The sequence below is a fragment of the Onychostruthus taczanowskii genome, unplaced genomic scaffold (genome assembly GCF_017590055.1).
Source record: "Onychostruthus taczanowskii isolate IOZ18803 unplaced genomic scaffold, ASM1759005v1 scaffold63, whole genome shotgun sequence".
NCBI classification, from domain to species: Eukaryota; Metazoa; Chordata; class Aves; order Passeriformes; family Passeridae; genus Onychostruthus; species Onychostruthus taczanowskii.
The window spans coordinates 2,410,907-2,438,528 of record NW_024504012.1 but is presented as its reverse complement, the minus strand read 5'-3'; the positions used below and the strand labels follow the sequence as shown (position 1 = coordinate 2,438,528).

The window sequence follows — 27,622 nt, the reverse complement described above, 5'->3', positions numbered from 1 at the left end:
CCTCCCCGGCTCCTTCCACCCCAGGACACCGGCTCACTGCCTTCCAGGGCTCCTCCTGCGCCCCAGGAACGGCCCCTGAGCCCCCCTCCCCACGGCACCGGGGCTGCCACAGCAGCCCCTGGCACTTCTGGGAAGACACACCCGATCCGTCAGGGATGCGGGCATGTGGGATGTGCGGGAGGGGAGATGGGCTCAGGTTTCCGTTCCCGGGTGGTTTGGCTTTCCAGCTCTCAACCCTTCCCAGCTGGGGCAGGGGAGAGGAGGGTCCCTAACCTTCAGGGACTTCAGATCGGCTGGATTCCTCTAGCATGCTACATCCTGGCACTCCCTTTTTGCGTCTTTCAGAGATGAAGTTTGCCAGCACATGCAGGGGGTCCAAATTATCCATGGGTAGGGAAGGGAAAGGAAGGGAAGGGGAGGGTGGAAAAAGTGCAGAAGGAAAGAGAAAAGGGCAACCAAGGCAGGTTAGACACGCCATGCTCCTTCCCCACCCTGGCAAGGCGGGGTGCAAACCGAAGTGACCAGATCCACTTTCCAGAGAGTATATTTTGCTTTGTGAATACCTTGGGTCAGCCCTTCCCTGCCCATTCCTTTTCACCCAGCTTCTCACGTCCCTTTCCTGCCTTCAAGCCTCCCTTTTTCCCCTGGAAAAGTGTGATGGTGGATGTATGCTTGTGTGAACAAACACACGAGAGCCTGAGAGAGTGGAAGCATCTTTGTGAGTGTGCAGGAATCCCTTTGTGCCATCCCTGCTAAAAGGCTGAGAAAAACCTTAATTTCCTCCTCAACAACAGATTCTCCTGTAGCTCTGGGCCTTGTCCTGGCAGCTGCTGCCCTCAGAAAGCCACACAGCTCCCACTGCACCTCTTCCATGGCTTCCCATGCTCCTGATCTGTGCCTATGCAGCTGGAACCTGACTGACAGCCACCATTCCAGGTGGGACAACTCAGAGCTGCCTTTGGAAGGCCCCTGGCATTGCCTTGCTCAAGCAAGGGAAAGTGCTTGGATAGCCCCTACTGATGGTCCTGGCTCCTCACGCACAGCAGGCCTGCTCCTGTGGGATTTGGGATTTGTCCCCACTGCCCACCTGCTTCCCATCTCCATGGGCTTCTGCACCAGATGGGATGAGGATGGTTCCAAGCCCCTGGGCACGAACTCCCGAGGACATCTCGCTCTCCTAACTGCGCTACAGGGCTGTTCCTCACCTCACCTCCTGCAGCCCTCCCACTTCCACACTCCTGCTGACCCTGCCCCTCCTTTTCCCCTCGGAGCTGCGGGCGAGCACGGCAGCGTCACGTGCGTGGGGACCAGCCAGCGTGGCCAGGGCTCTTGTGGGCACCCCGGGCTCCCCAGGAGTGAGCCAAACACACGTTGGACACCCCAACAACTCCCCAGCTTCCCACCTCCCGCAGGTGCCCCGGCTCCTGCTGGGCTCTAACCCCCAGAGAAGGAAGGGTTGATCTACCTTATAGGCCACTTTGGAAGGACATCTCTTGCCGAGGCCTAGCGGTGGTGACATAAGAGTCAGCATTTCATACATCTCAGTGTAATGGATTCGGCCACTGCTCATGGAGGGGGAAGGGGAGGGAGGGAGATGCAGAGAGAGGAGGCATTCCCAGAGAGCGGAAAAAAACGTACGAACGGAAAATAGTACAGGAAAAAACAGGGTAGAAAAAAACAAAACAAAACAAAACAAAAAAAAAAACAAACGGACAAACAGGAAAAGAACAGGAAACCCGTTAATCAAGGCAAATCATACATGAGAGACTGTCCTGATGTGGATTTATAGCACTGCTCACACAGACCCAGGAATGCTGGCAGAAAGCGACTCACCCCTCTCCTCTCTGCTGCTGGCCTCAAGCCTGTCTCACTACCAGCCTGGGACGACTCCTCTGCTCTCAACCCCTCTCCTAAAGCCCTCCAGCAGCCCCCACCTCGTCCCACAGGTTCCAGGGCTGTGTGCGAGTGGTATAAATCAGATACACGGCACTCGAGCCATGGGTTATTTGATACAAGGGTGGTTTGCACCACGGTGCTCTGTGGCCTCCGGAGCGTCTTCCCTCCCGGGGGGTGCCTGGTATTGCTTGGCATGGCCACCTAACCCATAGCCAAAGGCTGTGTATCCCCAGCTGGTGGGGTCTATGCAATTGGGAGGCAGCATCTTGCATAGAAGGCAGTGGGCCAGGGTCACTTGTCAAAGGAAGATGCCCAGTTGCTTCCGTCTGGCTCTGCGGATGGACCACTTTCCCACCATGCACCAGTGCAAAAAAGGCATGCTGAATCGGCTGGAAAAAAAAAAAAAAACGGGAGGAAAAGTTGGGCATGCCATGCTCCCGCCCTGGCTCTCTCCCACATGCGGCTGCAAGTTCCACCAGGTTGGAGTTTAAAGAGTCTCAGCAGAGGCAGCTGTTTGGGCCTTCCAACATTGGGGTTTGTTTGGGTTTCCCACGGGAGCAGTTAGGGCAGGACCCCCCCACTCCCTGCCTTGCACTCCTCTGCTCCATAAGGACCTGCCTGGGATTGCTGAGCAAGGAATGCCACCAAAAATGAGCCACCCCAGGCTGCCAGGCTGGGGTAGCTGGGCTGTGCCTCCCTCTCTCTGCACATCCACATCTCCCAAGGATCCTGGGCTTGCTCACCTCTTCTTGCCCTCATGCCAGGACCCCAGCCTGCCACTGCAAGGCTCAGAATGGTTGATGGCCTGGGGCAACCTTGTGACACCGAAGGCATCGACCCTCAATGCTGGACAGGAGCCCATCTCAGCTGGGGTGCCCTGTGAGAGAGGGCACTGCCAAAAAATTAAGCATGCCCACGGGATCTTGGCTTCTTCCCTAGAAAGTGCTGAGAGCAGTGTGGAAAGGGGAGATGAGATCTCTTTTCAGGGTTTGGAAGCAGCCCCCTGGTCAAAAAGGCTCCTACCAAGATAAGTCCTGACATTTCAGGTGTGAACAGAACTGGTGACAGGAGCTGTTTGGGGCACAGCACAGAAGGGGCTGGGCCAGTCACACCCAAAAGATGGTTGATAAGAACTCTGGAGAATGATGAGCAGGATGATCAAGAGGAAATATCCAGGAGTCCACAAGCAGCACCTTGGCAGGGTTGGATGAGCACCAGCTCAGGGTGAGATGACTAAAATTTTCATGCATTAATTCAGTGCAAAAAAGGAAAGAAGAGAGTGATCTTCCAGCCATCCTTCCTGGCAGGGGGAATTTTGGGGAACCCAGCTTAAAACAGGCACTGCCTTTCAGACTGAGATTCTCCACACGACGAAGGAGGAATGGAGTCCATGAAAGGAAGAGTTTGCCTCAGTGACCAAGAGGGATCCCATGAGAATTGCACACTTTGCTGCTCCTCAGAGCAGAGATCTTGAAGGTTTCTGAGCAGCACAGCTGTGCCCAGACATCACTTCCCCACGGAGTGAAACACAGGCAGGCACATGGAATGACATCCATCTGAGCAGGATTGATGCCTTGTGAAGGCTGATCTGGAACAGAGACCAGACAGAGCTAAAGAATAAAGTAGGGATTTGTTAGAAGGCCTCAATGGATCCACCTTGGGCAGCACAAGAGCCCAGTCAGGGCTGCACCCAAGATGAGCCAAAATGGTCACAAAAAATGGACAGCTGGTCACGGGGTCTCACACTTTTATAAGTTCTGCTCCATTTGCATATTGGAGTTCATTGTCCAGTTCCAGCTTTAGCCCATGCAGTCCCATCCTACTTGTTTTTCTCTCTCCAGCCCACGTTGTTTGTGCTCTTGGGCTGAGATTTGGATCATTTGCCCTTGGTGCCCAGCTAGAGAAGGAATTTTTTTGTCTCCCTGCTCTGTGCAGAGAGCTCACCATCCCCTGATATGAAGCCCAGACCCACACACTGAAGCAGCACAGAACCTGAAAAACAGAAAAGCTAAACCTGAGGCATCAAGATGACTCCCAAGAGCTGGTCCAAGCACCGGCACACCCAGGATGGGGGATCTGACCCATCTATCCGTGTCTGGACAGAGATGTGACCCACGGCTACAAGCACAAGGCGGCCACCAGGGATTAAACCCCGTAAAACCACCAGGCATTAATGGCTTGGCCCTGAGAGAAGCCTGTGAGTGGCAGGGGAGGAAATGTGGAAGACAGGACATCTGTCCTCCTGTGGTTAGGAAATACGTGTTGTGCCACACAGCCATTAGGAAGGGAGCAGCAGGAGCGCCGTGAGAGTAGATTCAGGAAGAGGTGAAGTCCACAGGGATAATTTCTGTGGAGCATTCACCTGGCAGGCAGGGCAGGCTCGCTGAACTGAAAGGTGGCTGCAAGCTGACTTGGCATTTTGGGATCTAGCAAGATGCAACAACCACGTGGATTTTTTTTTTTTTCATCTTTTGGGAATTGTTCCAGGGCAATAGGAACTCCTGAAAATCTCCCGTTCTTGAAATATCTCCTGCACAGGGAGGAGGAGATTGAGGTAACACAAGGTAGAGATGGGGATGTCTCCCCCACATGACAACAGAAGCTGTTCTCAGTACTCTTTGCTTCTTCCTCTCCCTGAGTTTATCTGCCTTCACTGCTCTGCTCATCCACAGTCAGCAGAAATCCGATTGCTCTGAGACTCCCACTTCCAAGGAAGCATTGCAGGTATCCCTCTGAGCCCCAGGTGATCCAGCTTGGGAGAGCAGCATCTGACAGTGGAGCCCTGTTGAGAAGGGCTCAGCGCTCCTCCAAAGGTGTCTTCTGCCTGCAGGGACCTGAGCAAGTGTCCTCAGCCACGCTGCCGTCTTCTGCCAGGGATGCAGCAGCAGAGAAGAGTGGAAAGACTCCAAGAAGCCTTTCCTGGAACAGATGACCCCATCTGAGATTCTTGCAATAAATCCTCTGTTCCTAAATCCATCTTCCTAAGTGAGGTGACCAATCATCTGGGCCTGGTCTTCTTTGTGCTGCTTTGCCTCTGGCAAAACCGTCCCCACGTCCAGCTGTGGAGGCTGTTCTAGGGGTGGCATCTGGAAGGAAAGCCTTTCTGATGTTTCCAGAAGGATGTGGTGACTACACCACACTGCAGCAAGGAGCCCTCCTCCCCTGCAGAGGCAAGAGCAAGGGCTGGGGTTGTCTGAGTTCCCTTGTGCATCTCAGAAGCCGTGAGGGAAGCAGAAGGAAGAGCAAGCTCTGTGATTCATCCTTTCATGCCATAGGCACAGACAAAGGTGTCATGGCACTTCAGAGAATGCAGCAGATGCGGGATTTTGCTCAAGTATCACCCCCAAAATAAAATTTTTAAAAAACCCCTTCAAGTCAGAGAGACACAAGGAGACCAAATCGCTGCCCTGGACTCACAGCCAGCAGCCAGCAGCTGAGCTCAAGGGAGAGGAGCTGCCAAGCTCCAGAGGTGTGTCCTGGTGTCACCATCTCCCAGGCAGATCCAGTACGCTATGTGCAAGACTAGCAGGAGTCCTGCTCCTCAGAGACGTGATTGTTTGTCCTGCAAAGTGCCCCACTTGAGGACAGGGCTGTTGGGTACAGCACAGCATCCCCCAGGGACAGGGGTCACCCTGGCCTCCTCGTCCTCCCCCAGCCCTCACTGTCCAAAACAACAGCAAAGTCCCCAACATCCTCCAGCCTTTGCTCCCTCCTTCCCTCCTGAAGAGCAAACCCTCCCAAAAACCTCGCTGTCCCCGTGAGGTGCTTTGAGAAGTCGAGCAGGGACAGTGGCATTTGGCCTGGCGCCCCTCGGGGCTCTCTGCACCGGTGGAACGGGGGCGGGGGGCTTGCTGGGGGGCACAATTTGTCACAACCCACCCCGGGAGGCTCTGAGCCCCCTTGCCCCACTGATGCCTCCCCTGGAGGGGAACAGCTGCTGGCTCTGGGAGGCAGTGGACCTCTTTAAACTCGAAGGAAAGCAACGTCAGGGTTCCCTGGGGAGGCGCGGTGGCAGTGGAGCGGGGAAGGAGGGGTGGATGGTGTGTCCCGTGGCCAGGTTGTGGCGGAGGACTGGGAGGCAAACCTTGCACGCCACCCTGTAGGGGCAGTTCTCTCCTAGGCCCAGAGGAGGCGAGATCACCCGTACTAATTTGTACATATCCTTATACGAGATCCTGCCGCTGCAAAGGAAGCACAGGTGGGTTAATAGGACACTGAGAGGGTGGAGGGGAGGATGGAGAGCTTAACGGGGGGATGCTGGGGCCATCTGTGGGGCAAGAGCCCCAGCAGAGCACAGCTCTTCTCCTTCTGGCTCTGTCAGATCCAGAGAGGAGAAAAAGCCTGAGCATCAGCTACTGCCTTTTCCACCATGAGAGCTGGCTCATATCTCCTCACACTGTCCCATCTTCACCCTGGAGAAGGACAGCTTTGGTGGTGGACACCATCCCATGACCCTTCCTCATCGTGCCCCTGACCCCTGCGCCTGGTGGGAGAGGGCTGGGATTTTACACAGGGTGAGCCTGCAGCTTGGTGGAGTTCTAACCCATGGAGTTGTGCCCCATCACATCACCAGAGCCCCTGTCCTCACACAGCCAACCCTCTGAGACCCACGAGGTCCCAGTGAGATTGGCAGCTGAGCCACTCGTGCCTCCAAGATCTGGGGAACCTGAGACAGGGAGGGATAATGTGACCAGCTGGTGGCTGTGGCACCTGGTGCTCTCCAGCCCAGTCCTGTGCCCTGACCACCAGCCCAGCTCTGCCAAGGGTGCACATTATTAGAAGCAAACCTCCCCAAACACACACCCCCCTTTCCTCCCACGGAAGCACATCTGCCCAGAGCCGGTGCAGCCATCCCAGGATACGGCCGTATCCTCCGGCACCACGGGAACGAGGAAGCAGCCGAGGCAAAGAGCTGGCAGGAGGGGGTGCAGGATGCTGAGCTCCCCACTCTGCTCCAGCCCAGAGCCCTTGGGGAAGCGTGGGGTGGAAGTGCTGAGGTGCAGCTGCTGCAGCCTCCTGGGCATCCTTGGACAAGCTGGGAGGGAAACCACGCAGGGAGGCAAAGAGCGGCGTCACCGTCCTACCCGGCGCCTTTGCCTCTGGTTTCTGTCTCCTTGCTCCTCTCCCATCCCCTCTCCATTGCTGGCCACAGATGAAGAACCAACCAGACCCCAACCATGTGGACAAAACCCATCCCTGCTCCCCCCAGTGCTGGATGTTCCCCCCAGGAGAGCTCCGTGTGCTGCTGTCAGGATGCACTGGGAGCTGTTGGGATGTACTCACCCATTCCTGCCCCGGCACCGGGGCCAGGGCTGCCACCACTGTCTCCTGTGTCCCCTAACCACTGGCTACAAGCATGGCTTGCTCAGGAATCAGAGGGGCACAGGGCATGGACAGGAGCTCAGGCTTGTTTCACCGTGGACACCGAGGCCACCATCATGGGCCATCATAAACTGGCCACCGGCCACCATCAAGTGCCTGGTGTGAAGAAACCCTTCCCAAGAACCAACCCACAGCTAGCAGCTGGGTGTTTCACTGCTGCACCTCCTCTCCTTTCTCTGGCTGGAGCTGATATTGGGCATAAAAAAATACCTTGGCTGGGGCTGTTCTCCTGAGGGCAGGACATGGAGGCAAAGAGTCTCCAAAAGGACTGTGTGGGGGTGCCAAGGTCGAGAGTTAAGATGGCACAGGCTCCCTGGCAGTGGTGAACACAGCCCCAAGGAGTCCCTGGGCTCTGGGAGGGGCCACACGAGGCACCCTGGTGGGGCTGAGTGAAGGGCAAACAGGTTCCCAGAGTTTCCAAAGGTCTCCCATCACTATAGGGATGCTTGGGACCATCCGATGAGGAGGCGCAGTGGAGAGCAAGGCCTCTGCAGCAGCAGCAGGAGGAGCAGAGCCAAAATCTGGCCACCCAGGGTGTGTGTGAGCCCTGTGAGCCCATTCCACTGCTGGGAACAGGCTGGTGCATCCAAACAGGAGCCCTGTTCTCCAAGGTCCTCATCAGCAAGGGCAGGAGTGCAGCAGCCAAAGCACTCCCACCTCCAGAGGGGTGAGTGGGCTGGCCAGCAGAGAACACAGCTCCCCAAACATGCCCCAGACAAGGTCCTGTGCAGGTGGTTTGGCAGGAACCCAGCAGATCCCCACGGTGGGAACAAGCCCTGCTCAGCCCTGCTCTTATCAGGGGCTGTGGGTGCTGGGGAACAAGGGATGGAGCCAGTCTCAGGGCAAAGGCTCCCAGTTGGTGCATGGGGACAGGAAAGGAGGCTGAGAGGGATCTGCCTGCTGGGCAGGGAGGAGAGGGAGAGCAGGAATGTCCAGCACTCAGGATGAACACCCCATGGCAAACTGAACATCACCCAAGACGCCTGTGCCACCAACCAGTACAAGAACCAGCTGCTGCCCTTGTAATGACCACAGGTGACAGCAGCACGTCCCTGACTGTCCAGACATCACTGAGAACTTGCTTCCAGTAGGAGAACACAGAGACCCTGGTTTAAAACCAGCTCTGAGAGGTTGCTTGGAAGAGAAGGAGCTGGCTACATACCACGCTGCTCGGTCATACTCTGCCCAAATCCGGACAAACTCATCCAGATGGTGAGGGCCCAGGATGGAGGAATCCCGTGTCAGGTACTCAAAGTTGTCCATGATGACTGCCACAAACAGGTTGAGCATCTAAATCAAGGGGGGAAAAGGCAGAGAGAAAGGAAGGTGAGGGGAGAGGAAGCAGAGAAGGGAAGGGAGAGAGTGGGGGAAAAGTGGGGGAGAGGGAGCAGAGAAGGGAAGAGAAGAAAGAGTTATTGTGGGAAGGTGATGAAGACGACCTGATGTCTGGGGTGCTGACAAGGGGGATCCCCAGAGCCCTCAGAGGAGGCAACTCACCAGGAAGGAGCAGAAGAAGATGAAGGACACGAAGTAAACATAGGCTAGGTCAGTGCCGCAGCGCTCGTTCTCGTTCTGCCCGGACGTCGCCGTGGTGTCCGGCTCGCAGCCTTTGCCCTCCAGGCAGGACAGCATGATCTCCTGCCACGCCTCTCCAGTGGCACTCCTGTTCCCAACACAGCCCTGTCAGCGGCTCCAGGTGGCATGGGACAGAGCCAGGATGCCCCCAGGAGAAACCTCACCACCCCCTGCCCAAATGACACACATCTCTGGCACGCAGAGGAACGTTTTCCACGGCTGCTCACCTGAAGAGGAGCATGAGGGAGCCCAGGAAGCTGCGGAAGTTGTTGTGCCGGTTAATGTGGCTTTCCTCATCTAGTTTGATATTGCCAAAAACCTGCAGAAGGGAGAAAAAGGGCTCAGCTCTTCAGGCAAGAGCTCGTTAGCCAGGGAAGCAGCCACACGTTTGCATTCCCGTCCTTGAGAACATTCCAGGTTGGGCTGGACAGGGCTCTGAGCAACCTGATCTAGCTGAAGATGTCCCTGCCCTGGGGCTGGACAAGGTGGCCTTTAAAGTCCCTTCCAACCCAAAGCATTCTCTGATCTGTGATTGCACAGAAAGTGCCCCAGCAAACACAGGCTGGTGCACAGCCAGTGTGCCAAGGAGCTGGTGCCAGGCAGCCATCGGGGAAGGAGACTCTCCTCTCCTTGGCAGGGATTTGCTGTGGGTGGCAAAGGCTGAGAGAGGCTGAGCTACCATGGAAACAGGAGCATGGAGGGCCTGGGATCAGCTGAGTCCATCCATTCCACATCCATCCCTCGATGCCATCTGAGCACCACACGGCATCCAGCAACTCCAACTATGCTGAAGGTGCAGGGACAAAGTCCCACTGTCCTGGGTGGGTGCTGGGTCACACTCCTGGACACTCCCAGGAGCTTTTGCCTTGGTGGGGAAATGGTCTGTGGTGCTGGGGACAGGAACAGCTCTGCAAACCGGGTGGGGAAGGGCTCAGGGAGGGAGGGACAGACCCCGCCATCCCCAGGGCCAAGAGAGGCGGCAAAGATCAAACTGTGGGCAATCTTCTAACAACAACCCTCAGCCAAGGCTGTGGTAAGACATACCGAACGTTCGTAAAGTGCCTCAAATTGGAAATATGTGCTGTTATTACTGTTAAATATTTATTCCCCTTTCCCTGAACCTAAAAATACACTAACTGCAGAGTATTTTTTCCCTGTACAGGTTTTTTGGAATGTGTAATTGTAGAATATTTTCTGCCTCCAGCTATTTTGCTCAAATAACGCCCACAGACTTTACTGCTTGGGGATTTGTTCACAATGGTGTTAAAAAAAATAAAAAAAAATAAAATCTAATACTACCACCCGGCAGGGAGGGGGGCTGAGTCAGATGGCGGCTGTTTAGGAGAACACCTGGAGCCAATGCCGAGGTGAGTAGGACAGGGTGGCAAAAATCAGCCACTGGAAGACCCTAAACAGCAGAGCTGCCAAGCAGCACAAGCCAGGGGCCTCTGTCACCCCAAAATCAGGCACTGGGTACTTTGGCAGCTCATTGGGCAGCTGCACATCCCCAGTGCTCGCCGTCGAGGATGCTTTGTCACATCTCCAGCGTGGGATTTAGTCACAGCAGAGGCGAGCCAGCCCTGCGGCACGTGCGGGGCTGAGGGCTGGTGTTGTATTGCACTAAATCAAAGGCTCACGTGCCTCTTATTCACCAGCTGGAGCCCGTGAAGCTGATGCCTTCCCGTGCTCTGCAGACCCCCAGCAGCTGGGAGATCACAGCAGGGCCCCAAATGTGAGCACCCAAACAGACCGACAGCGGCACAGCTACAGGGACAAGATGGATGGCTGTCACCGTCATATTTTCTGGAAAAATCTCCTTGCCCAGGATTCCTCTCCTGGGAAGCTGAGAAGCCTCAGAGAAAAAGGAAAACAATATTATCTCATTTGCTTCTCCTGTGTTTTGCTGCTTTGGGATGTGGTTGGAGATTGTTTATCCAACAGGTGATTGTTTCATTGGTTTCATGTGAGTTGTTTTCACTCTTTGGCCAATTGGGGCCAAGCTGTGTCAGGACTCTGGAGAGAGTCACGAGTTTTCATTATTATCTTTTTAGCCTTCTGTCTGTATCCTTTCTGTTTTCTTTAGTACAGTTTAGTACTCTTTAATATAATATAGTATCACAAAACAATAAATTACCCTTCTAAGAACATGGAGTCAGATTCATAGTTTCCTTCCTTTGTCTGGGAACCCCGCAAATACAAGAGATGGCAGGCGCCCAGCTGAGTCCCCAGGGCCACATCTCCAAAGGTACCAGCTGGGAAGGAAGTTCTGGAGCTTGACTGAACAAGGCCATGGCAGTTTCCCCAGTGCCCTGCAGCTCCCAGAGAAGCTGTTCCACCCCCAGCACCCTCCTGGCACTGCGACTGGGTGCAGCAATGACAGGCAGGCACAGGGCTGGCTCCTGTGTGCAATACTGGGGACACACTGGTGTCACCGTCTGTGCCACAGGGACGCACGGACACATCTGTCTCACCTGCATCCCAATGATGGCGTAGATGAAGAAGAGCATGGCAATAAGCAGGCAGACGTAGGGGAGTGCCTGCAAGAGAAGCAGATGAGTCATCTCATCCATCACAGGCCCAGCCCCAGAGGAGTACAGAACACACAGGTGAGCTGTGCTGGTCCATCTCTCCTACAAGGCCTTGGGAACAGCCCGTATTTGGGAGCAGCACCACATCCCTGTGGCCTGGGGAGAGGCCAGGGCACACGAGACTGACCTTGAAGGACTGCACAAACGTCCAGAGCAGGATGCGGATGGTGTAACCCTGGCGGAGCAGCTTGATGAGCCGAGCAGCCCGGAAAAGCTTCAGGAAGCTCATGTTGAAGCTGCTGGTGTTCACCAGCTGGGAGGAGATGAGAGGGTCAGAGGGAGCTGGGAGGTCTCACCACCACCCCACAACCCGCTGCTCCCAGCCCCTGCTTCACCTTGGTGTCCGTCAGGATGATCTCCGTAATGCTGCCGATGACCGTGATGAAGTCAAAGATGTTCCAGGTGTCCCGGAAATAATTCTGCAAAAGAAAGAGGGAGAGAGGGAACGTGGATTTGAGCTCAGGGATGGCAGGTCTGAAGGGTGCTGGGCCACAGGCCAAAGCTGCTCGTGGCCCGTGGTGGAGACCTCGCAGCCCATTTGTATGCAGCCACAGCCTGGAACCTCGTCCTGTGTCTGAGACAGGGGCAGACCTGAGCATGCCTGCAGCAAGCAGCTTTTCCTGGGAGATGATTCATGCCTCCAACAGACCACCTTGGCAAATGGCAGCAGGAAAAGTAGCCACAGCCTAGGTCAGGCTACAACAGCTTGCCACATTGACCCTCACGGCCAAGAGGCTGCTTTGGCCTCCTCTTCACAGACACCTGGACAAGTCTCAGCTCCTGCTATTTGTGCAGCAGTGTGGGAAACAGTAAAGGTAAGAAGATTTTCAGAAAGCTGTAAAAGCAGGCCTTAGAAAGAGAAAGAACAGAGGAATTAGAACTAGCTGCAGCTGCAAAGTCTGAAAGTAGAAAAAGTTAAAATAGTACAGCAAGCAAGGACATGAAACAATAGCTTGAGATTTAGGCTTGGCTGAGATAGACCTTAAGACTACAGAAAAATATGCTTTGCAAGATAGTAGAAAGTTTTAAGCTTAATAATGAAGTATTGTGTATTGTTAATAGAGAGCAGACAAGCAAGCATTGTGTGAAGCAGGTGTATGTGTGCTTTTAGTGATTGGACAGAACAACTGTCTGTAAGCTTTAGCAATGTGCTGTTGGCTATAAAGTTTTTAAAATGCTCTGTAACAAAGAAATCTTTGGCTGTTGTTGGCAAGATGTGAGCTTTTGACATCTTTTTATTGTCTCAACCACATAATGAAGCTGATGCTGCAATAAAACCCAAGGAATGTATCCTAGCAGTCCTGTCCCATTCGTGGAAAACTCCAAACACACAGCAGTGGGCACAAGACCAAACGTGACCATGACTGGTGCTACTGGGAGCAATGAGGGTGGCTAGAAACACTCCTGACAGTGGGTTTTGTCTCCCATAAGCAGCAAAGAATAGCTGAAGAAAAAGAAATCCATGGTTTCAGATCCCAAATGAGCAGCTGGGAGCTTGAGGACTGTGAATCAATCAGGGAGGTCTCACTGCTGCTCAGGTACAGCCCAAGGACAGAAGTGCACCAGCACCTCCTGACCTGTGGGGACAAGGGAGCACAGCCACCAAGCAGCAACACAGAACAAGACTCTAACAGCAGCAGCACAGAACAAGGCAAGAAGCAGCACAAGCCACAAGCAGTGTGGCTTCTTCCACCAGCAGCATCCCGCACTGGGAAGTGCAATGAGAACCAAAGGACTCCAGCCCAAAACAGCTCTCAGGCCAGGATCTAAAATAAGTAGCAGAAACCTCATGTTATTAACACCTTCCCTCTGTGATCTGTGCACTGCCAAAGTGCAAATTAACACCATCATAAAGAACAGGAGCAGGCACTCACCAGGAAGCCAAAGGCAATGATCTTGAGGACGCACTCCAAGGAGAACACCATGGTGAAGGCAATGTTCAGGTACTTCAGGGCCAGCTCATAGGTGTATGGAGCAGAATAGTACTGATGGAAACAGAGACAGCACTAGCCAGGAGAGGGTCTGCCAGCCTCGTGGCTTATGATTGTCCCAGCACAGACCTGATATGGCCTGTGTTTGCTGCCCTGGCTGCCTCCAGAATTCCTTCCTTTCCTCACCCCTCCCTCAGGACAGGCCTGTGGTGGTCCATGTTCCTTGCCTTGGGGGCATCAAGAACATCTCCTCCTTACTCTCTTCACCCCTCTCCCAGGACAGATGCCACTTCTTCTAAGAAGGGAGCAGAGAGGAAATCCAGATCTGCCTGCAGCACTTAAGAGGTCTAAATAATTTGGGTAATTTCTTTTAGAAAAGGTGCCACTCCAGTTTGGGTCCTGTGTTGTTTCACAGGGATGTGCCCAGGGAATTCACACAGTGTCTCAAAGCATCTCCACAATGAAAATTCCCTCTGCTCCCATCCTGACTGACCCTACTGCCCCAGACAAAGAGGACAGCCTCCCTCTGACCCCCAGCTCACCTTCATCATGAGCACCACGGTGTTGAGGGCTATCATGGCCATGATGGTGTACTCGAAGGACGGGGACACCACGAAGTGCCACACGCGGTACTGGAAGGTGTGTCTGTTCTGGGGCATGTACCGCGTCAGGGGCTTGGCGCTGATGGCAAAGTCAATGCAGGCCCTCTGCAACAAAACAACGCCCATCAGACACCCATGGACACCTGGGAAGGGCTGGTGGCTGCCACAATTCTTTCTTTCATGATCTGGGAAGGCAGCTGGCTCATGGGTTTCTCTCCTTTTCTATAGCAAGGGAGTTCCAAGCTCCCAAACTGCTAAAAACCCCATGGAAATATCCTCGTTCCCCCTCCCCAGACCATACCTCGTTCTTCTCCAGGCTGCACTCCTCCATCATTTTGTCTCCTTGCTCTTGGAAGGTGATGATGATGAGAGCCACGAAAATGTTGACGAAGAAGAAAGGGAAGACCACGAAGTAGACAACATAAAAAATGGACATCTCCATGCGGTTGCTGCGGCTGGGCCCGCGGTCCTCCTCCGTCACATCCACCGAGTGCTGCAGCACCCTGTGGGCAGAGAGGTGAAGAAAAGCAACCAGGGATACATCCATCACTTCCAATGGGACCCTGCTCTGTCCTTGCTTGTGTAATGACAAGGTAAAGCTCTGTCCTAATCTGCTTTCAAGGATGACCCTTTTAAATGGCTACAGCTTGTTTTACGGTGCTTTGCCATGTCCCTGATGGAAAATGGATTTTCCCATGCTCTACACACAGAGAAAAAAATATTGCCTGAGCTCACACGAGCATTTAGAGAGGTCCAGTCCTACCGTTATCCCTAATATTGACTTCAAATGTATCTCCAGGCCACACAGAAAAGGCATTATCCATCACTCATTCCCTGAGGAAGAAGCTAACCCCAGCCACGGCTCCAGCCTCATAGCGGGGCTAAAACCTCTTTTGTGCTGGCACAATTTGTTATTCTCTGTGCCTCCCTGCCCAGCAGCCCCTCTCTCAGTCTCACTGGGTGTAACCTGACCACTCCAAGAGGGTGACCACCCCTGTGCAAGGGGACAGACGGAGGAGAATACTCACTGGGGCCACCCCTCGCCGGTGGACACCGTGAACAGGGTGAGCAGAGCCCAGATGATATTGTCATAGTGAAACTCGTGCCGCTTCCACTCCCGGCATTTCACCTCCATCTTGTTTTTCTCATGGTCCACGTAGTTCCCTCTGCAAGGTGGAGAGGGAGCAGTGACCTTGGGTTTTTGGGCTGCCAGAGTAGGGGATGGTGGGTTTGAATGCTGGGGCAGCGTGGGTGTGTGCGGGGGTCACCTCTCCTCCCGCAGGGAGAAGCTGGATAACAACAATGAGGAAGGGGAGGGAGAAGGGGAAACTAAAAGAGAAGAGAAAAGGAGGAAAGAACAGGTGCAAATTAAAGGCTCTGCACCCCACAGAAGGATGGGCCACAGCACTGGGGACGGGGCTCAGCCCATGCTGTCCCCAGGAGCAAGTCAAGCCAAGGGCTTTACAGGGACCCACAGCAGACATGACCCAGCACCCTGCCCTTGCCAGAGGGGTCAGAAGCACCAGAGCTACTCCACAGGGCACCTACATGCAGTCCTTCTGCGTGTCCTTGGAGCTGTCAGTGCAGTAGAAGAACTTCCCCTTGAAGAGCTGCACGGCGATGACGGCGAAAATGAACATGAAGAGCTTGTAGACAATGAGGATGTTGAAGACGTTCTTGAGAGACGTCACGACACAGTCAAAAACAGCCTGGAAGAGAGGGCAGAGCTCACCCTGGGGAACCCACAACCCTGGACCAAGACCAGGTTACTTGCTGGGAAAAGAAGGTAAGAGCTGGGCCTTCTCCAAGGCCAAAAGCTATTTAGTGAATGAGGTTAACACCCAGAGCACTCACAGCACACGTGTAGGCACCACACAGCCCCTGAGACAGCACCAGGGATGCATATTTGTGTCCTCAGAGTTCTCTGCAACCAGGGAAGCAGATGGGGGACCATCCTATGATGCAATTAGCAGCACTCAAGACTAATTAGCAAACACTTCATCATTTTGCATCACCCCGAATAACAAGGCAGAGCAAATACCTCTGCCTGCCACAGCAGCACGTTCCTTAGTGCTCTCAGCCCTGGCTCTCACAGCACTTCAAGTGGGGATTGTCCTTATCCCTGCTTCATGATGGAGGCAGGCACTTCCAGAAAGGAACTGACAGGGGCTGGCTCCATCCACTGAGCAGGAAGAAAAGCGGGGGGTCAACCCCCATGCTTCTGGGGTGCCACCCTGGGTCTCATTAATCACCTAAAGCACTTACACGTTTAAAAAAGGTCTTCCTCAGTCTCATACTCTTTTTTGGCTCTGTACCCCATCAGCTAAGGTAGGGAAATTTATAATCCTACCTGTGATGCAGAAATAATCCCATTATTGAGGTGGGAAATCCCTCTCCAGTGCAACACCATGACAGCACAGCACACAAAACCCCGAGCTGTTTGCAGCCTGCTCTGGTGGGAAAGATGAAAAACTTTCCAAAGAGATTTGAGCTCTCTAAAACCAGGGCAGCCTATTTTTCAGGAGAACATCTGGGCTTTGCTCCATTTTATCCACTCAAGCCCCACTTTCCCTGTCAGAAGAACTACTTCTGGACACCTTGCAGTGGTCCAGGTTTGCTTTTAAAAACTCATTGCACCTCCAGACACGAAGCAGCCTGAAGGGTGTGGTGGTTGCAGATGGGGCTCCTAGAACACCCCAAAAGCTTTGAAAACAACTTGTTTATTGCTCACAAACAAATCACTGTGGTGGTCCCTGCTCCCAGGGAAGAGGAGAAGAGGATGTAAGGCAGGAGATGGAGCTTGTTACCTTCAGCTTGGGCAGTCTCTTGATGGTTTTCAGGGGCCTCAAGACCCGCAGCACACGGAGAGACTTGATGGTCTTGATATCCCGGCCCTTGTTGGTCCTGCCACGTTGGAGGGAGGCGCACACACCCAAAAATGGAACAGAGAGACAATAACCTTGTAGATCTGGGTGCCCTGGGGAGCTGAACTGCTGACAACACCCTCCCAGCACGTGTGCAGATAGGAACAGGAGGGGCACAAACGCTGCTGAGCTCTCAGCCCACCTAAACGCGGCTCCTCCAACACACGCTGACAGCCGGCAGAGATGGAAAACAAGGCAATCCTCTCTTTCCTGGGATTAGCACCCTTCCAGTGACCTCAACAAACCCCTTGCTGGGGTGGGAAGCAGTGCTAGGGCTGGGGCAGGCAGTGCCAGGAGGTTTGCAGGGCTTCCCCCCTTCAGGCACACGCTGTTTGCAAATGGGGCTTGCGCAGGGTCACCGCCGCTGCAAATTGTTTCCTTCCCATTGCAAGAAATGCAGAATAAAATGAGGGAGGTTTGCTCAGTGGGGATCTACATTGCCAGGGAAATTGTGGGTGACTCATCCCTGGAAGTGCCCCAGGCAAAGTTAGATGGGGTCCTGAACAGCCTGGTCTAGTGGAAGGTGTCCCTGACCAAGGCACAGGGGTTGGACCCGTGGGAGGGTCTCAAAGGTCTCTCCAGATCAGGGCTACTCTTGCCTTCACCCCAAGGGACGAAGGCAGAGTTTACCAGGAGAATTCTTTAGAAAAGCCCCCTCATGACCCTCATTTCTTGCATATGATGATTATTCCCCAACCACAATACCAGGTGTGGTTTTTTCCTTGTCTTTTAACTAAAGACTGTATCTCGAGGTCCTGGTGAAGGTGGCAGAGCTTGGATCCACCAGGCACCCTTGAAAAACGTCAAGGAAATTACTTGCAACAACAGATGCTCCCAATTACACAGCTTCTTGGCGAGGGTTAATGCAACAGGGAGTACAATAATGGGCTTAATCATTACGAGATGTAAACAAAACCACTAATTAATATCCCTCCCTAGGAGCACAGCCCTCACATGCATGGGAAGCAACTGTACAGAGGGACCTAGGACTCACTTTTCTCCTGTTTTGCTCAGAAAGAGGGCCTGGATAAAGGCCTGGGACATCTGACTGAGGGCTGGGGTGGGGGTTTGAGGGCAGCACTCAGCTGGTGCAAGTTGTCACCAAAGACGCCCCAACTGCAGTGTCTGACACCTGCTGAGGGGGGGCCCCTTCAGCCCTCAGGAATCCTGCAGAGCAGCGTGCTGCAGCCCCTGAAAACACAGCTGAAGGTCAGCCCAGGTGTGGGACAGGCTGACGTCCACCTGCGCCCACCCCCTGCATTCCCAGGAGCAGCATCCCACAAGATCTCGAGCACCATAGTTACCCCAAAGCATTCCTGTCGGCGATCCAGCCCAGCAGCCACCGAGCAGCACCAGCAGAGAGATGGAAAAAGAAAGAGAAGAGGAAAGTAAGAAGAGGGTCAGGGGAGCTGCATGGGGACCTGTAGCAGCTGCCCACCACCCTAGACCTCAGGAGAAAGGCAGTGTGTAGACCATGCTGTACCCTTCAGCACGGGGCACATCTCCAGAGAGAGACTCATCCAGAAGCCCCTCCTGCCCTCCCTGCTGGAGGTTTTGGGTGGGGGGCACGTGGTGAAAGCTCTGCTGCAAGAGGAACCTGCATGGAGTGGGACAGTGGGCAACAGCAGGGCGGCACACAGTCCTCCTCAGCCAGGAGTTGTGGGGTCAGTGAGCCAAAGGCAGGTACCTCCAAGGGAACCTACCTAAAAGCCACAATAGTTCCCATCCAAATTCTGCTAAATCACTGTGCCTGAGCTGCAGTGCAGGATCTCCTGCAAGCCAGCAGGATGCTCAATTGGACAAGCCAAGGTGGGCTCCAAGGTCCCTGGTTGTAACCAAGCCTCTGTCCCTGTCTGAGCCCAGTCCCTGCCACGTGCACACAGAGTGCTCAGCACTGGGGGAAAAGCCTGTCAGTAAAACTTCTCCTAAACCACATAAGATAACTCCAGACCCTGGCTGTGCCTCAGTCCAATATAGGAGAGGTGTGCTGAAAAGGTGACAATTTAACCTTGCAGCACTTCTGTGGTGGGACCTCTGCCCTGATCTGCCTCACACCAGGTTATTTTGCAGTACCTAGGGGTCCTTCTCTCTTCCAAGCCCTGGTGCCAATGGGCACAAGGAGATGCTGCAAGGAAAGAGGCCCCTCTGCTGGGTAATCAACCCCTGCACACCAAGGGCTCCATACTATACACTCAACCTCTCCACCAACCTTTCCACCAGCCCTGGACAGCTCTGCAAAACTGCTGTGAACTGCAGCCTCGGAGGGAGGTAAAGGCGAGCAGGGTCTTTAGTTGTGGTTCTGGTTATTTCAGTTAATTTAATTTTAACTCTTTGGGGATTTACAGCTTTTTATTTAGGCCCTGTATGGATTGATGTATTAGCTTTCCACATGGAGAGCTACGGGTGAATGGAGACAGCCTCTCTCAGGATTTGTAGCCTCTGAGGGAGCAGTGGACAAGCCACAATGGCACAAAAAGAGATGGCTTTGTGGGTGGACACTTGGTGTCAGGGATTTGGATGTGGCACAGACAGCCTGTGGGTGATAGTGGCACTGCTGAACCAGCTCAGAGACTTCCCGCTGTGCCCACAGCCACCCCTGTGGGAAAACCAGAGTACAGAGGGGAGGCAAGAGGGGCAGGAAACCTGCATGGCACATCCCAGCATTCCTACTGGGAAGTGCTGGACTCGGGCACCAGCTGCTCTCATCCCGGTAATTGCTACAGCCACTCCATGGCACTGCTGTTCCCACCCAGCACCGGAGAAGGAGAAGGAGAAGGAGAAGGAGAAGGAGAAAGAGAAGGAGAAGGAGAAGGACAACACTGCCCCTGCCCTGGCCCCACATCAAAGAGCTCACAGAGGGAGAAGAAAAGGAGAGGATTGGAACATCACCACCAGAGTTTTCCCCTGGAGATCAGGAGGGAGGGTGGCAGGCTGGGACATGGAGAGCTGGTGAATATCCTGCAGCTCCCGCGGCTGCGGCGGTGCTGGGCTGCTGAGGGGAGAGGCAGGTGTTCTTATAAATGCTTTATAATGCATGAACCCATCGGAAATCACCGTGGTGCCTTTGTTCCCTCACTGCCGAAGCCATGAGCTCATCTCCTCCAGCAGGAGCCAGGCTGGAGGCGGGGCAGACGGACAATCCTGCAGGTTTACATGACAAAAAGCCCCGTCCGTGGCACCAGCAGCTCAGTATCCCCCCAGCTACAGCTGCAGGAGAGCGCAGGAGAAGGAGAAGGAGAAGGAGAAGGAGAAGGAGAAGGAGAAGGAGAAGGAGAAGGAGAAGGAGAAGGAGAAGGAGAAGGAGAAGGAGAAGGAGAAGGAGAAGGAGAAGGAGAAGGAGAAGGAGAAGGAGAAGGAGAAGGAGAAGGAGAAGGAGAAGGAGAAGGAGAAGGAGAAAGAGAAGGAGAAGGAGAAGGACAACACTGCCCCTGCCCTGGCCCCACATCAAAGAGCTCACAGAGGGAGAAGAAAAGGAGAGGATTGGAACATCACCACCAGAGTTTTCCCCTGGAGATCAGGAGGGAGGGTGGCAGGCTGGGACATGGAGAGCTGGTGAATATCCTGCAGCTCCCGCGGCTGCGGCGGTGCTGGGCTGCTGAGGGGAGAGGCAGGTGTTCTTATAAATGCTTTATAATGCATGAACCCATCGGAAATCACCGTGGTGCCTTTGTTCCCTCACTGCCGAAGCCATGAGCTCATCTCCTCCAGCAGGAGCCAGGCTGGAGGCGGGGCAGACGGACAATCCTGCAGGTTTACATGACAAAAAGCCCCGTCCGTGGCACCAGCAGCTCAGTATCCCCCCAGCTACAGCTGCAGGAGAGCGCAGGAGACACCAGTACTTGCTGCAAACGTGTGTGGAGATGCCGAGGCCTTCTCCACGGGAAGGGCTTCGGTGCCACGGCCCATGGGGGGCTCACCCTCGAGAATTCAGCTGCCCCATGCCCAGAGGGAACGTGGTTCCCTCAGGAGGAGGGGTGGAGGCAGGCGGCGAGCAGGGCTGGAAGGTGCCGGGCAGCTTCCCCACAGGCCCGCTGCTGGGCCCGGCCCGCAGCAGGGCCGCCGCAGGAATTGTGCCACCCGCGTCGGGCGAGGGCAAGGGGACAGTAAGCAATTCCTGTGCATTGGTGAGGACACCCCTACACCCAGGAGCAGGCTGAGCCAACAACCTGTGCTCCTTCAGCCGTCAAAATTCTTGATGGAAGTCGCCTTGGAAGGAAAAGGCTCCTTTGCCCTCCTCCTCCTCAAAACACCCAGTGCATCTTCAGGCTGCTGATGCCCTTGAGTCCTGCCAGACACACTCTGAGGGGCTGTCCTGGCAGAGCAGGGATCAGCCAGACCCTGGAGATGCTCCATCCACCCTCGTGGTGGCCTGTGTGGCCTCCCAGAGGCTCAGAGCATTGACCCCAGGCAGCAAACCTGCCCCAAGCCCCTTCCCCATGCCAGGGTCTGTGGTCAGCCCCCTGCCCTGCCCAGGGGCTGCTTCATCCCTGTGCTGGGCGAGCTGAATTCTCCCATGCTCTTCCCAAGGAGAGAGCAGGGGCTGGAAGCACCGGGTGAGGAATGGGGTGAGGAGGGTGAGGAAGGCACAAGCAACGAGCCAGTGGGGCACAAGTGGGTGAGAACCAGGAGAAGGACCAGCTGCCCAGTCCGGGGTGAGGTGGGAGGGATGGATTACGGGCTGTAATCCATCCAGGGACCTCGTGGGCACCCCGAGAGCCCCGCACGGTACCTGAGCTGTGGACAAGGCCAAGGCTCCCGTCTGCGTGGCTGCCAGGCCCTCCCCTGTCACCAGCCACTGCTGCCAGTGTCACAGGCACAAAGAGAGAACAACAGCGTGACAAAGGAGCCTGAACCTCTCCTCTCTGCTCCTCTTCCTCCTCGGGCACCAATGGGGCAGCACAGCCCTGGGGACCAGGGGATGCCCCTTTCCTGCAAGCACCACCTTGGCACCACACATCCCTCCTGAGCCCACTGCACCCCCTGCCCCAGCCAGCAGCACAGGGCACATCAGAGCAGCAGGAATCTCATCCCTGTGTGCTCCTGCCCTCCATGGCACATCCCAGCACCCACAGGTGCCACAAGCTCAGTGCCAGGGCCCAGTCTCTAAGCAATGCTCAGTGGGGACGCAGCAGGGCAAGCACACAGCCCTCTCTGTGATACCTTAGAGGATGCTGGCACAAACCCCACCAGCCTCATCCCCATTCCTGCAGGGCTCCAGAGCAATGTCCCCCTCAGACCAGAGGAAAAGTCACCAGCCAGGGCTACCATTTCCAGCACAAATGTGTTCACAAGGCAGCTCCACCTGGCAGGCTGCTGCTTTTGCTGTCTCTGTGCACCCCAAGATGCATAGCAGGTGCATAACTCCAGCTCTGGCACCTTTAGGCCATTTTCTCCCTCTCTAACAGCCCCTTCTGCTCTGTTTCAAATCCACTTGCACCACAAACTTCTTCCTAGCATCTCCAGCTTGCCTTGCCTTGCTCCCTGCCTGCTTTCTCACCAGCTTCTGCCAGACAAGGAGAAACACATCTCTGGGGCAGCCACACACCACTGCCAGGAGCCATACCAGAAGGGTGCAGAGAAATAAAATACAAAACAAAATCAGAGTCTAGTAGCCATAACACAGAGTTTCATCGTTCTCCCAGCCCAGCCCAGGGGAGGCAGGGAGCTGAAAAGGACAAAGGCCACTTACGCCAAGGCAAAAGCCACCAGCGCTCCCACCACCACGATGAAATCCAGGATGTTCCAGAGGTCTCGGAAGTAGGAGCCATCCTGCAGGATCAAGCCCTGATCAATCATCTGGAGGGAAGACACAGAGAGAAAAACAGGCAGGGAATGAGCAGCTCAGACACCAAGTTGGGGGACAGGGGCACTGCACACACATCCCAGTGTCCTGGGTGCAGGACTTGCTATTTTGTGGAAGCCTTGAGGCTGATAAAGGAGCGGCTGAGCACTCTGGACCAGCACTGCTGAGAAACAGACTTAAGGGTCTCCACCATCTAAATTTAGGACCAGAACTGCAAAACTGAGCTATTTCCCAGGGCTGCTGCATCCTGTCAGGGTTCTTACCTTGATCACCATCTCGAAGGTGAAGACACCAGTGAAGACGTAGTCAAAGTACCTCAGCACCTGCAGAGAGGACACAGGTGCTCTGCAGCTGCTGCCGAGCAAAGCATGCCCACCCAGACACCCAGCTGCAGCAGCTTGCCTGGCTCAGGGACAAAATAGGGTTGGTTTGCTTGTCCCAAACCCAGCCTCATCTCTGAGAGTTCAGGACAGCCCCAAACCCAGCCTGTGCAGGCTGGAGGGAATCATTCCCCATGCAAATGGCTTGGAAATTACACTGCTAGCCAGGATCACCTGCCCCACACCAGTACCAGCATCTCCTCAGTCCAAGCCACTTTACAGCTGACCAGGCATCCTGGTCTCTCCCCAGGCTCCAAACCCCATGTGTGGGAAGCTGGGAGTGACTCCCACAGTTCACAACAGAAGGTCATGGAGGAGAAGTCAGATTCCATGACACAGTGCAAGTGCCACCACCGGCTGCCCTGATCCTACAGATCCTACAGAGCTAAAATCCTGCAGGAGCTCTGCCTGCACTGGTGGGGAGGGGGTTGCAATCACTTTGTTGCGGTCGGAGTTGGTGAGGACGGGATCCTCGGCGGCGAGGGCGATGCTGCTGGCAGCGATCACCAGGAGGATGCACATCTCGAAGTAGCGCAGGTTCACGATGTAGTGGCAGGCCCTCCTCACCCTGCAGGGACACAGCCCACACCCAACCTGTGAGACCCTGGCAGGTCACAGCCACAGCCCTTGTGCAAAGCCCACCCCATAATGCCACCTTCCAGGGTGGGGAGATGGGCAGCAAAGCCTGAGGAGCAGAAGAAGGGAGCCCAAGAGGTGTTTGGGCTTGTTGATCCCTCTTCTCAGCAGTCTCAGCCCCACAGCCAGGCAGGGAGAGTCCCTAAGAAATTGGGGTGCTTACTCTTCCAGGCTGCTGGATCTAGGGAAGAGCTACACAGCAGCAGAAAACTGCAGGTAAATATGACAAACAATGAATAAAAATCCCAGCTTAGCAATCAGCAGCTGGGAGAGCGAGCCATGAGCCATGCCACAGAAAGAGAGCTATGTGGGACTTGGGGAACTCTGTGGCTGCTTATTAAGCCTGTTTGGGAGACACTCAGCTCCCTTCTGACAGGGATTCCCTGGTTTTGGTGGTCTGGGGTCCTTCCCCTTGCAGCCCTCCCCAGCCCCAGCATGAAACACATCTCACGGGTTTGTGGTGCTGAAGATGAACATGGAGCTGTGAGGCACCATGGCTTTGCCCGACTCGCTCTTTTCCTTCTTCCTCTTCTTCTTCTCCATTTCTTCCTCATCCTCTTTGGTCTCGGCCTCCTTTAAGGGGCTGGCTTCGCCATCTGTCTTGTTGCTAACTGCAGGAAAGCGAGAGCCTTTGCCCGACCTTGCACCCAGACAACACCCTGGGGTGTACCCGGGCAACCCCCTGTGAATTCCTGCTCTGAATCCCTGTGCTATCACAGGGAGAGGGACTAGGCAGGAAGAAAACACACCAGCTGCTGGGAGGGAGCAGATGAAATGAGTTTAACAAGGCCAGTTTTCACCTTGCTGCTTAATTAATAACACTGTTTAAAGCAGCTCACCTTGACAGCTAGGATGCCGCTAAGGGGTTTGAGTGACAGTGAGCTGCCGGAGGCTACAGATGTTCCAGGAAAAACAGGGAATGCAAGAGTTTTGCCCAGGCAGAGAGGAAGGGGAAATGATGGATCAGATGAAGGGGTGGTGGGAAATGATGGATCAGATGAAGGGGTGGATGGGAAGAGATGAGAAAGGGACACAGACCCCAGGGGATGCTGGCGCATCAGCACTTGGTCTCCCCTGCAAAACTGGGGTGAGGTGCTGCAAGGAGATCCCCCTAGCTGATGGATGCAGACAGGAAAAGCCATGCAAGCAGCTTTCCACCCCCACAGGATCCCCGAGGGCTGGGAGAGGGGCTCAGGAAAGAGAGACGGGTCCTCACTCTGTACCACAGCGGAGTCGTGGACATCGATCATGATGGCGGTGCTCTCGGTGGCCTTCTCGGTGTTGGGGGTGATGGAGGAGAGGTCGGGCTCGCTGCGGCTCACGCTGCGGCTGGGCTCCAGCAGCGCCTGCTCGCTCGTGTCCGGGCTGCTGCAGTCCTGCTCCGTCAGGGTGCCCGTCTTCCCCTGGGAGAGCTCGGGCGCGACGTGCGGGGGGCTGCCCTTCTTGGTGGTCCCAATCAGATCGGCGTCGCCAGCAGGGACCCCGTTTGTCCTGCAGTAGGGACGGGAGAGAAAAGGAGGTGTGAGAAGATACCGGGACGGGAGAAGAAGAGAATACAAGGAGCTGTGGGGACGGCAAGATGCCCTCTGCAGGTACCAACCTGATGGACTCCCCGCTCGCCTCTGGCTCCCCCGGAATCAGCGCCTCTGCCGCAGCCACGTCCCCACGCCGGTCCCCATCCTGTGTCCCCTCTGCGGCGCTGGCCTCCTCCAGCCCCATCTCCTGGCTGGCCGAGCGGCTCCCCAAGATGCCAGCCGTGTCCTTCCCCTCCACGCGGGCTCTGCGGTGCCGGCTGCGCCGCTGGCTCTGCCTCATCCTCGCCCTATCCTCGATGCTGCCTCCTGCCCCGTCCTGCTCTCCTGGCTCACAGTTCCCATGGCAAGACTTCTGCTGCCACACGTCCCGCTTGGCCCGGGGCGATGTCCTGTCCTCCCCACCGCCGGGGTTGGCCCCTGGGACCGGCTGCTCGGGTCCCTCGCGCTCTCCCTTGCCCTGCTCCTCAGCGCACTTCTCCAGGGTGACACCCTCCCCGGGTCTCTTCCTGCGGAAGATGCTGGCGTGGGGGTTGATGAGGGGCGGCTCGTCCTTGTTGATGCCCTCCTGGCTGGACATCTGCATGTGCCGGCGCAGCTGGCTGGTGCGCTGCTCCCACACCGACATGTGGTGCCGCCGGCGACGCTCCCGCCTGCAACGGGGTGGGGACAGCGAGGGGTCACCATCCCGGCTGCCACAGCATCCCCCCGGTGAAGCACCCACCCTGGATTTAATCTGGGAATCCCAGGCAGAAGGCAGTGCCACCGCCAGGGTTACAAGCTGTGCTAAGGCTTCGTCAGTGTCCCTCTGGTGCTGGAAATGGGGCTGGGAGTGCGCTTGTGTCCCTTCAGAAAGCATCAGGCTGATGGATGACCAGCCCCAGCAGCCTCGCTGCTGCCTTGAAGCTTTCAGGCAGCACGTCCAGCTTCTGGGAGCAGCCAGCATCCTGGTTTGCCCTATCCCAGACAGGCAGAGACCACCTTCCTCTTGTGTGACTGCCACGGGACACCTTAAATACAGATGGCCAAGCCCTCTTGCTGCATCAGGGACCTCTCCTCGCCTCTCTCCCAGCACATCCCGGGTAGAAAGCCTGCCCTGAGGCTTGAGGAGCAGCGACTTCGAGGGGAAGGAGCTGCACTGGGCTTCTGGGCCACGCCACGAAACCTTTGCAGCGTGGTAAAACAACACTTTGGAGAAGACAAGACGTGCCCTTCCCGACACCCCCGCGGCACAGGGAAACACCCAGGAGCACACAGGGGCACGGGCACTGCTCACGCCCCACCGCACACCCACGGGCAGCGAGCGGCGCGCCGGCACCGCGGCACCGCGCACGGGGGTCGCGCACAGCGAGGGGAGCACGGGGCACACGGATACAGCACACACACACACACACAATGAATTCCCACTCCCGTCCCTGCCGGCCAGGCCGGAGGGGAGCGGGGCGTGCCCGGCCCCGCGGACGGACGCACAGACAGCACAGGAGGCACAGACGGACACGCGCCCCCGCCGCCCACATACAGGTGGCTGCTGCGTGGCTCCCACATCGACATGTGGTGTCTCCTCCGCCTGTCTCTTCTGCGGAGGAAAAACAAACGGGTTCAATCCCCTCCTTCCACTCGTGTGGGCAGCGCACAGAGCTGTCCCCCCTCCCTGGGCAGGGCTCATCCTGGCCCTGTGCTTCCACAGCAAACCCCCACGGGAACGCTGGTCACGGGCTGCCCACACTCACGCTGGCACTCTGTTCCCTGGGAGCCTTCCCCACGCCGTGCACGGGGAGAGCACTGCAGGCTCCAGTCCTTCAGAACCTCCGAGACATCCTTGGACATTTAACCGCTGTCTCAAACTGCTCCAAATTCACTTCTCCCAAGAAACACGTGGCAATTGGAAAGAGAAAGCGATGCATCAGGCCAGCCCTGAGCTGCTCAGAGCCACCACCATGAGCTGATGCTGCCCTGGGAGCACAGAGGGGAACGTGAACTTCCCCAGCAAACACAAGGCACAAGGCCAGGTTGAGATGCCACAGAGCTGCTGTCACCTGAGCAGCTCCCACACAGAGCAAGTTAACAGGGCTGGCAGGGTGAGATTCCAGGCTTTAACCTTTGCCTCAGCGTAGAAAAGATTCAGATACACACAGCTCCAAGAACACTGCCCTGAGAATGTGCAATCATAGAAACACAGAACAACCTGAGTTCGAAGGGACCCACAAGGATCACTGAATCCAGCTCCTGGCCCTGCACAGGACATCCCCAAGAATGCCACCATGTCCCTGACAGCACTGTCCAAATGCTTCTCGAGCTCTGGCAGGCTCGCTGTCATGACCACTTCCCAACACTTTGAAGGCATTCCCCCTTGACCTATCATTTATCAAAAAA

At 55.5% G+C, this 27,622-nt stretch overlaps 1 protein-coding gene across 1 annotated transcript in view; it reads right to left on the bottom strand.

Annotated features, from left to right (window-relative positions):
* CACNA1E (calcium voltage-gated channel subunit alpha1 E) overlaps positions 1-27,622 on the bottom strand; it is a 93,588-nt gene that overhangs the window by 8,994 nt on the left and 56,972 nt on the right. The window contains exons 19-39 of the mRNA XM_041419978.1: positions 26,769-26,825; positions 25,318-25,902; positions 24,934-25,208; positions 24,169-24,328; positions 23,520-23,649; positions 22,965-23,024; positions 22,588-22,694; positions 18,203-18,214; positions 16,782-16,878; positions 15,523-15,683; positions 15,003-15,140; positions 14,276-14,477; positions 13,915-14,079; positions 13,316-13,426; positions 11,777-11,860; positions 11,569-11,694; positions 11,325-11,390; positions 9,081-9,172; positions 8,776-8,941; positions 8,441-8,568; positions 1,466-1,562 (exon numbers count right to left, since the gene is read on the bottom strand). Coding sequence (XP_041275912.1) covers positions 1,466-1,562; positions 8,441-8,568; positions 8,776-8,941; positions 9,081-9,172; positions 11,325-11,390; positions 11,569-11,694; positions 11,777-11,860; positions 13,316-13,426; positions 13,915-14,079; positions 14,276-14,477; positions 15,003-15,140; positions 15,523-15,683; positions 16,782-16,878; positions 18,203-18,214; positions 22,588-22,694; positions 22,965-23,024; positions 23,520-23,649; positions 24,169-24,328; positions 24,934-25,208; positions 25,318-25,902; positions 26,769-26,825 — 3,019 coding nt within the window. The remainder of the gene's footprint in view (positions 1-1,465; positions 1,563-8,440; positions 8,569-8,775; positions 8,942-9,080; positions 9,173-11,324; positions 11,391-11,568; positions 11,695-11,776; positions 11,861-13,315; positions 13,427-13,914; positions 14,080-14,275; positions 14,478-15,002; positions 15,141-15,522; positions 15,684-16,781; positions 16,879-18,202; positions 18,215-22,587; positions 22,695-22,964; positions 23,025-23,519; positions 23,650-24,168; positions 24,329-24,933; positions 25,209-25,317; positions 25,903-26,768; positions 26,826-27,622) is intronic.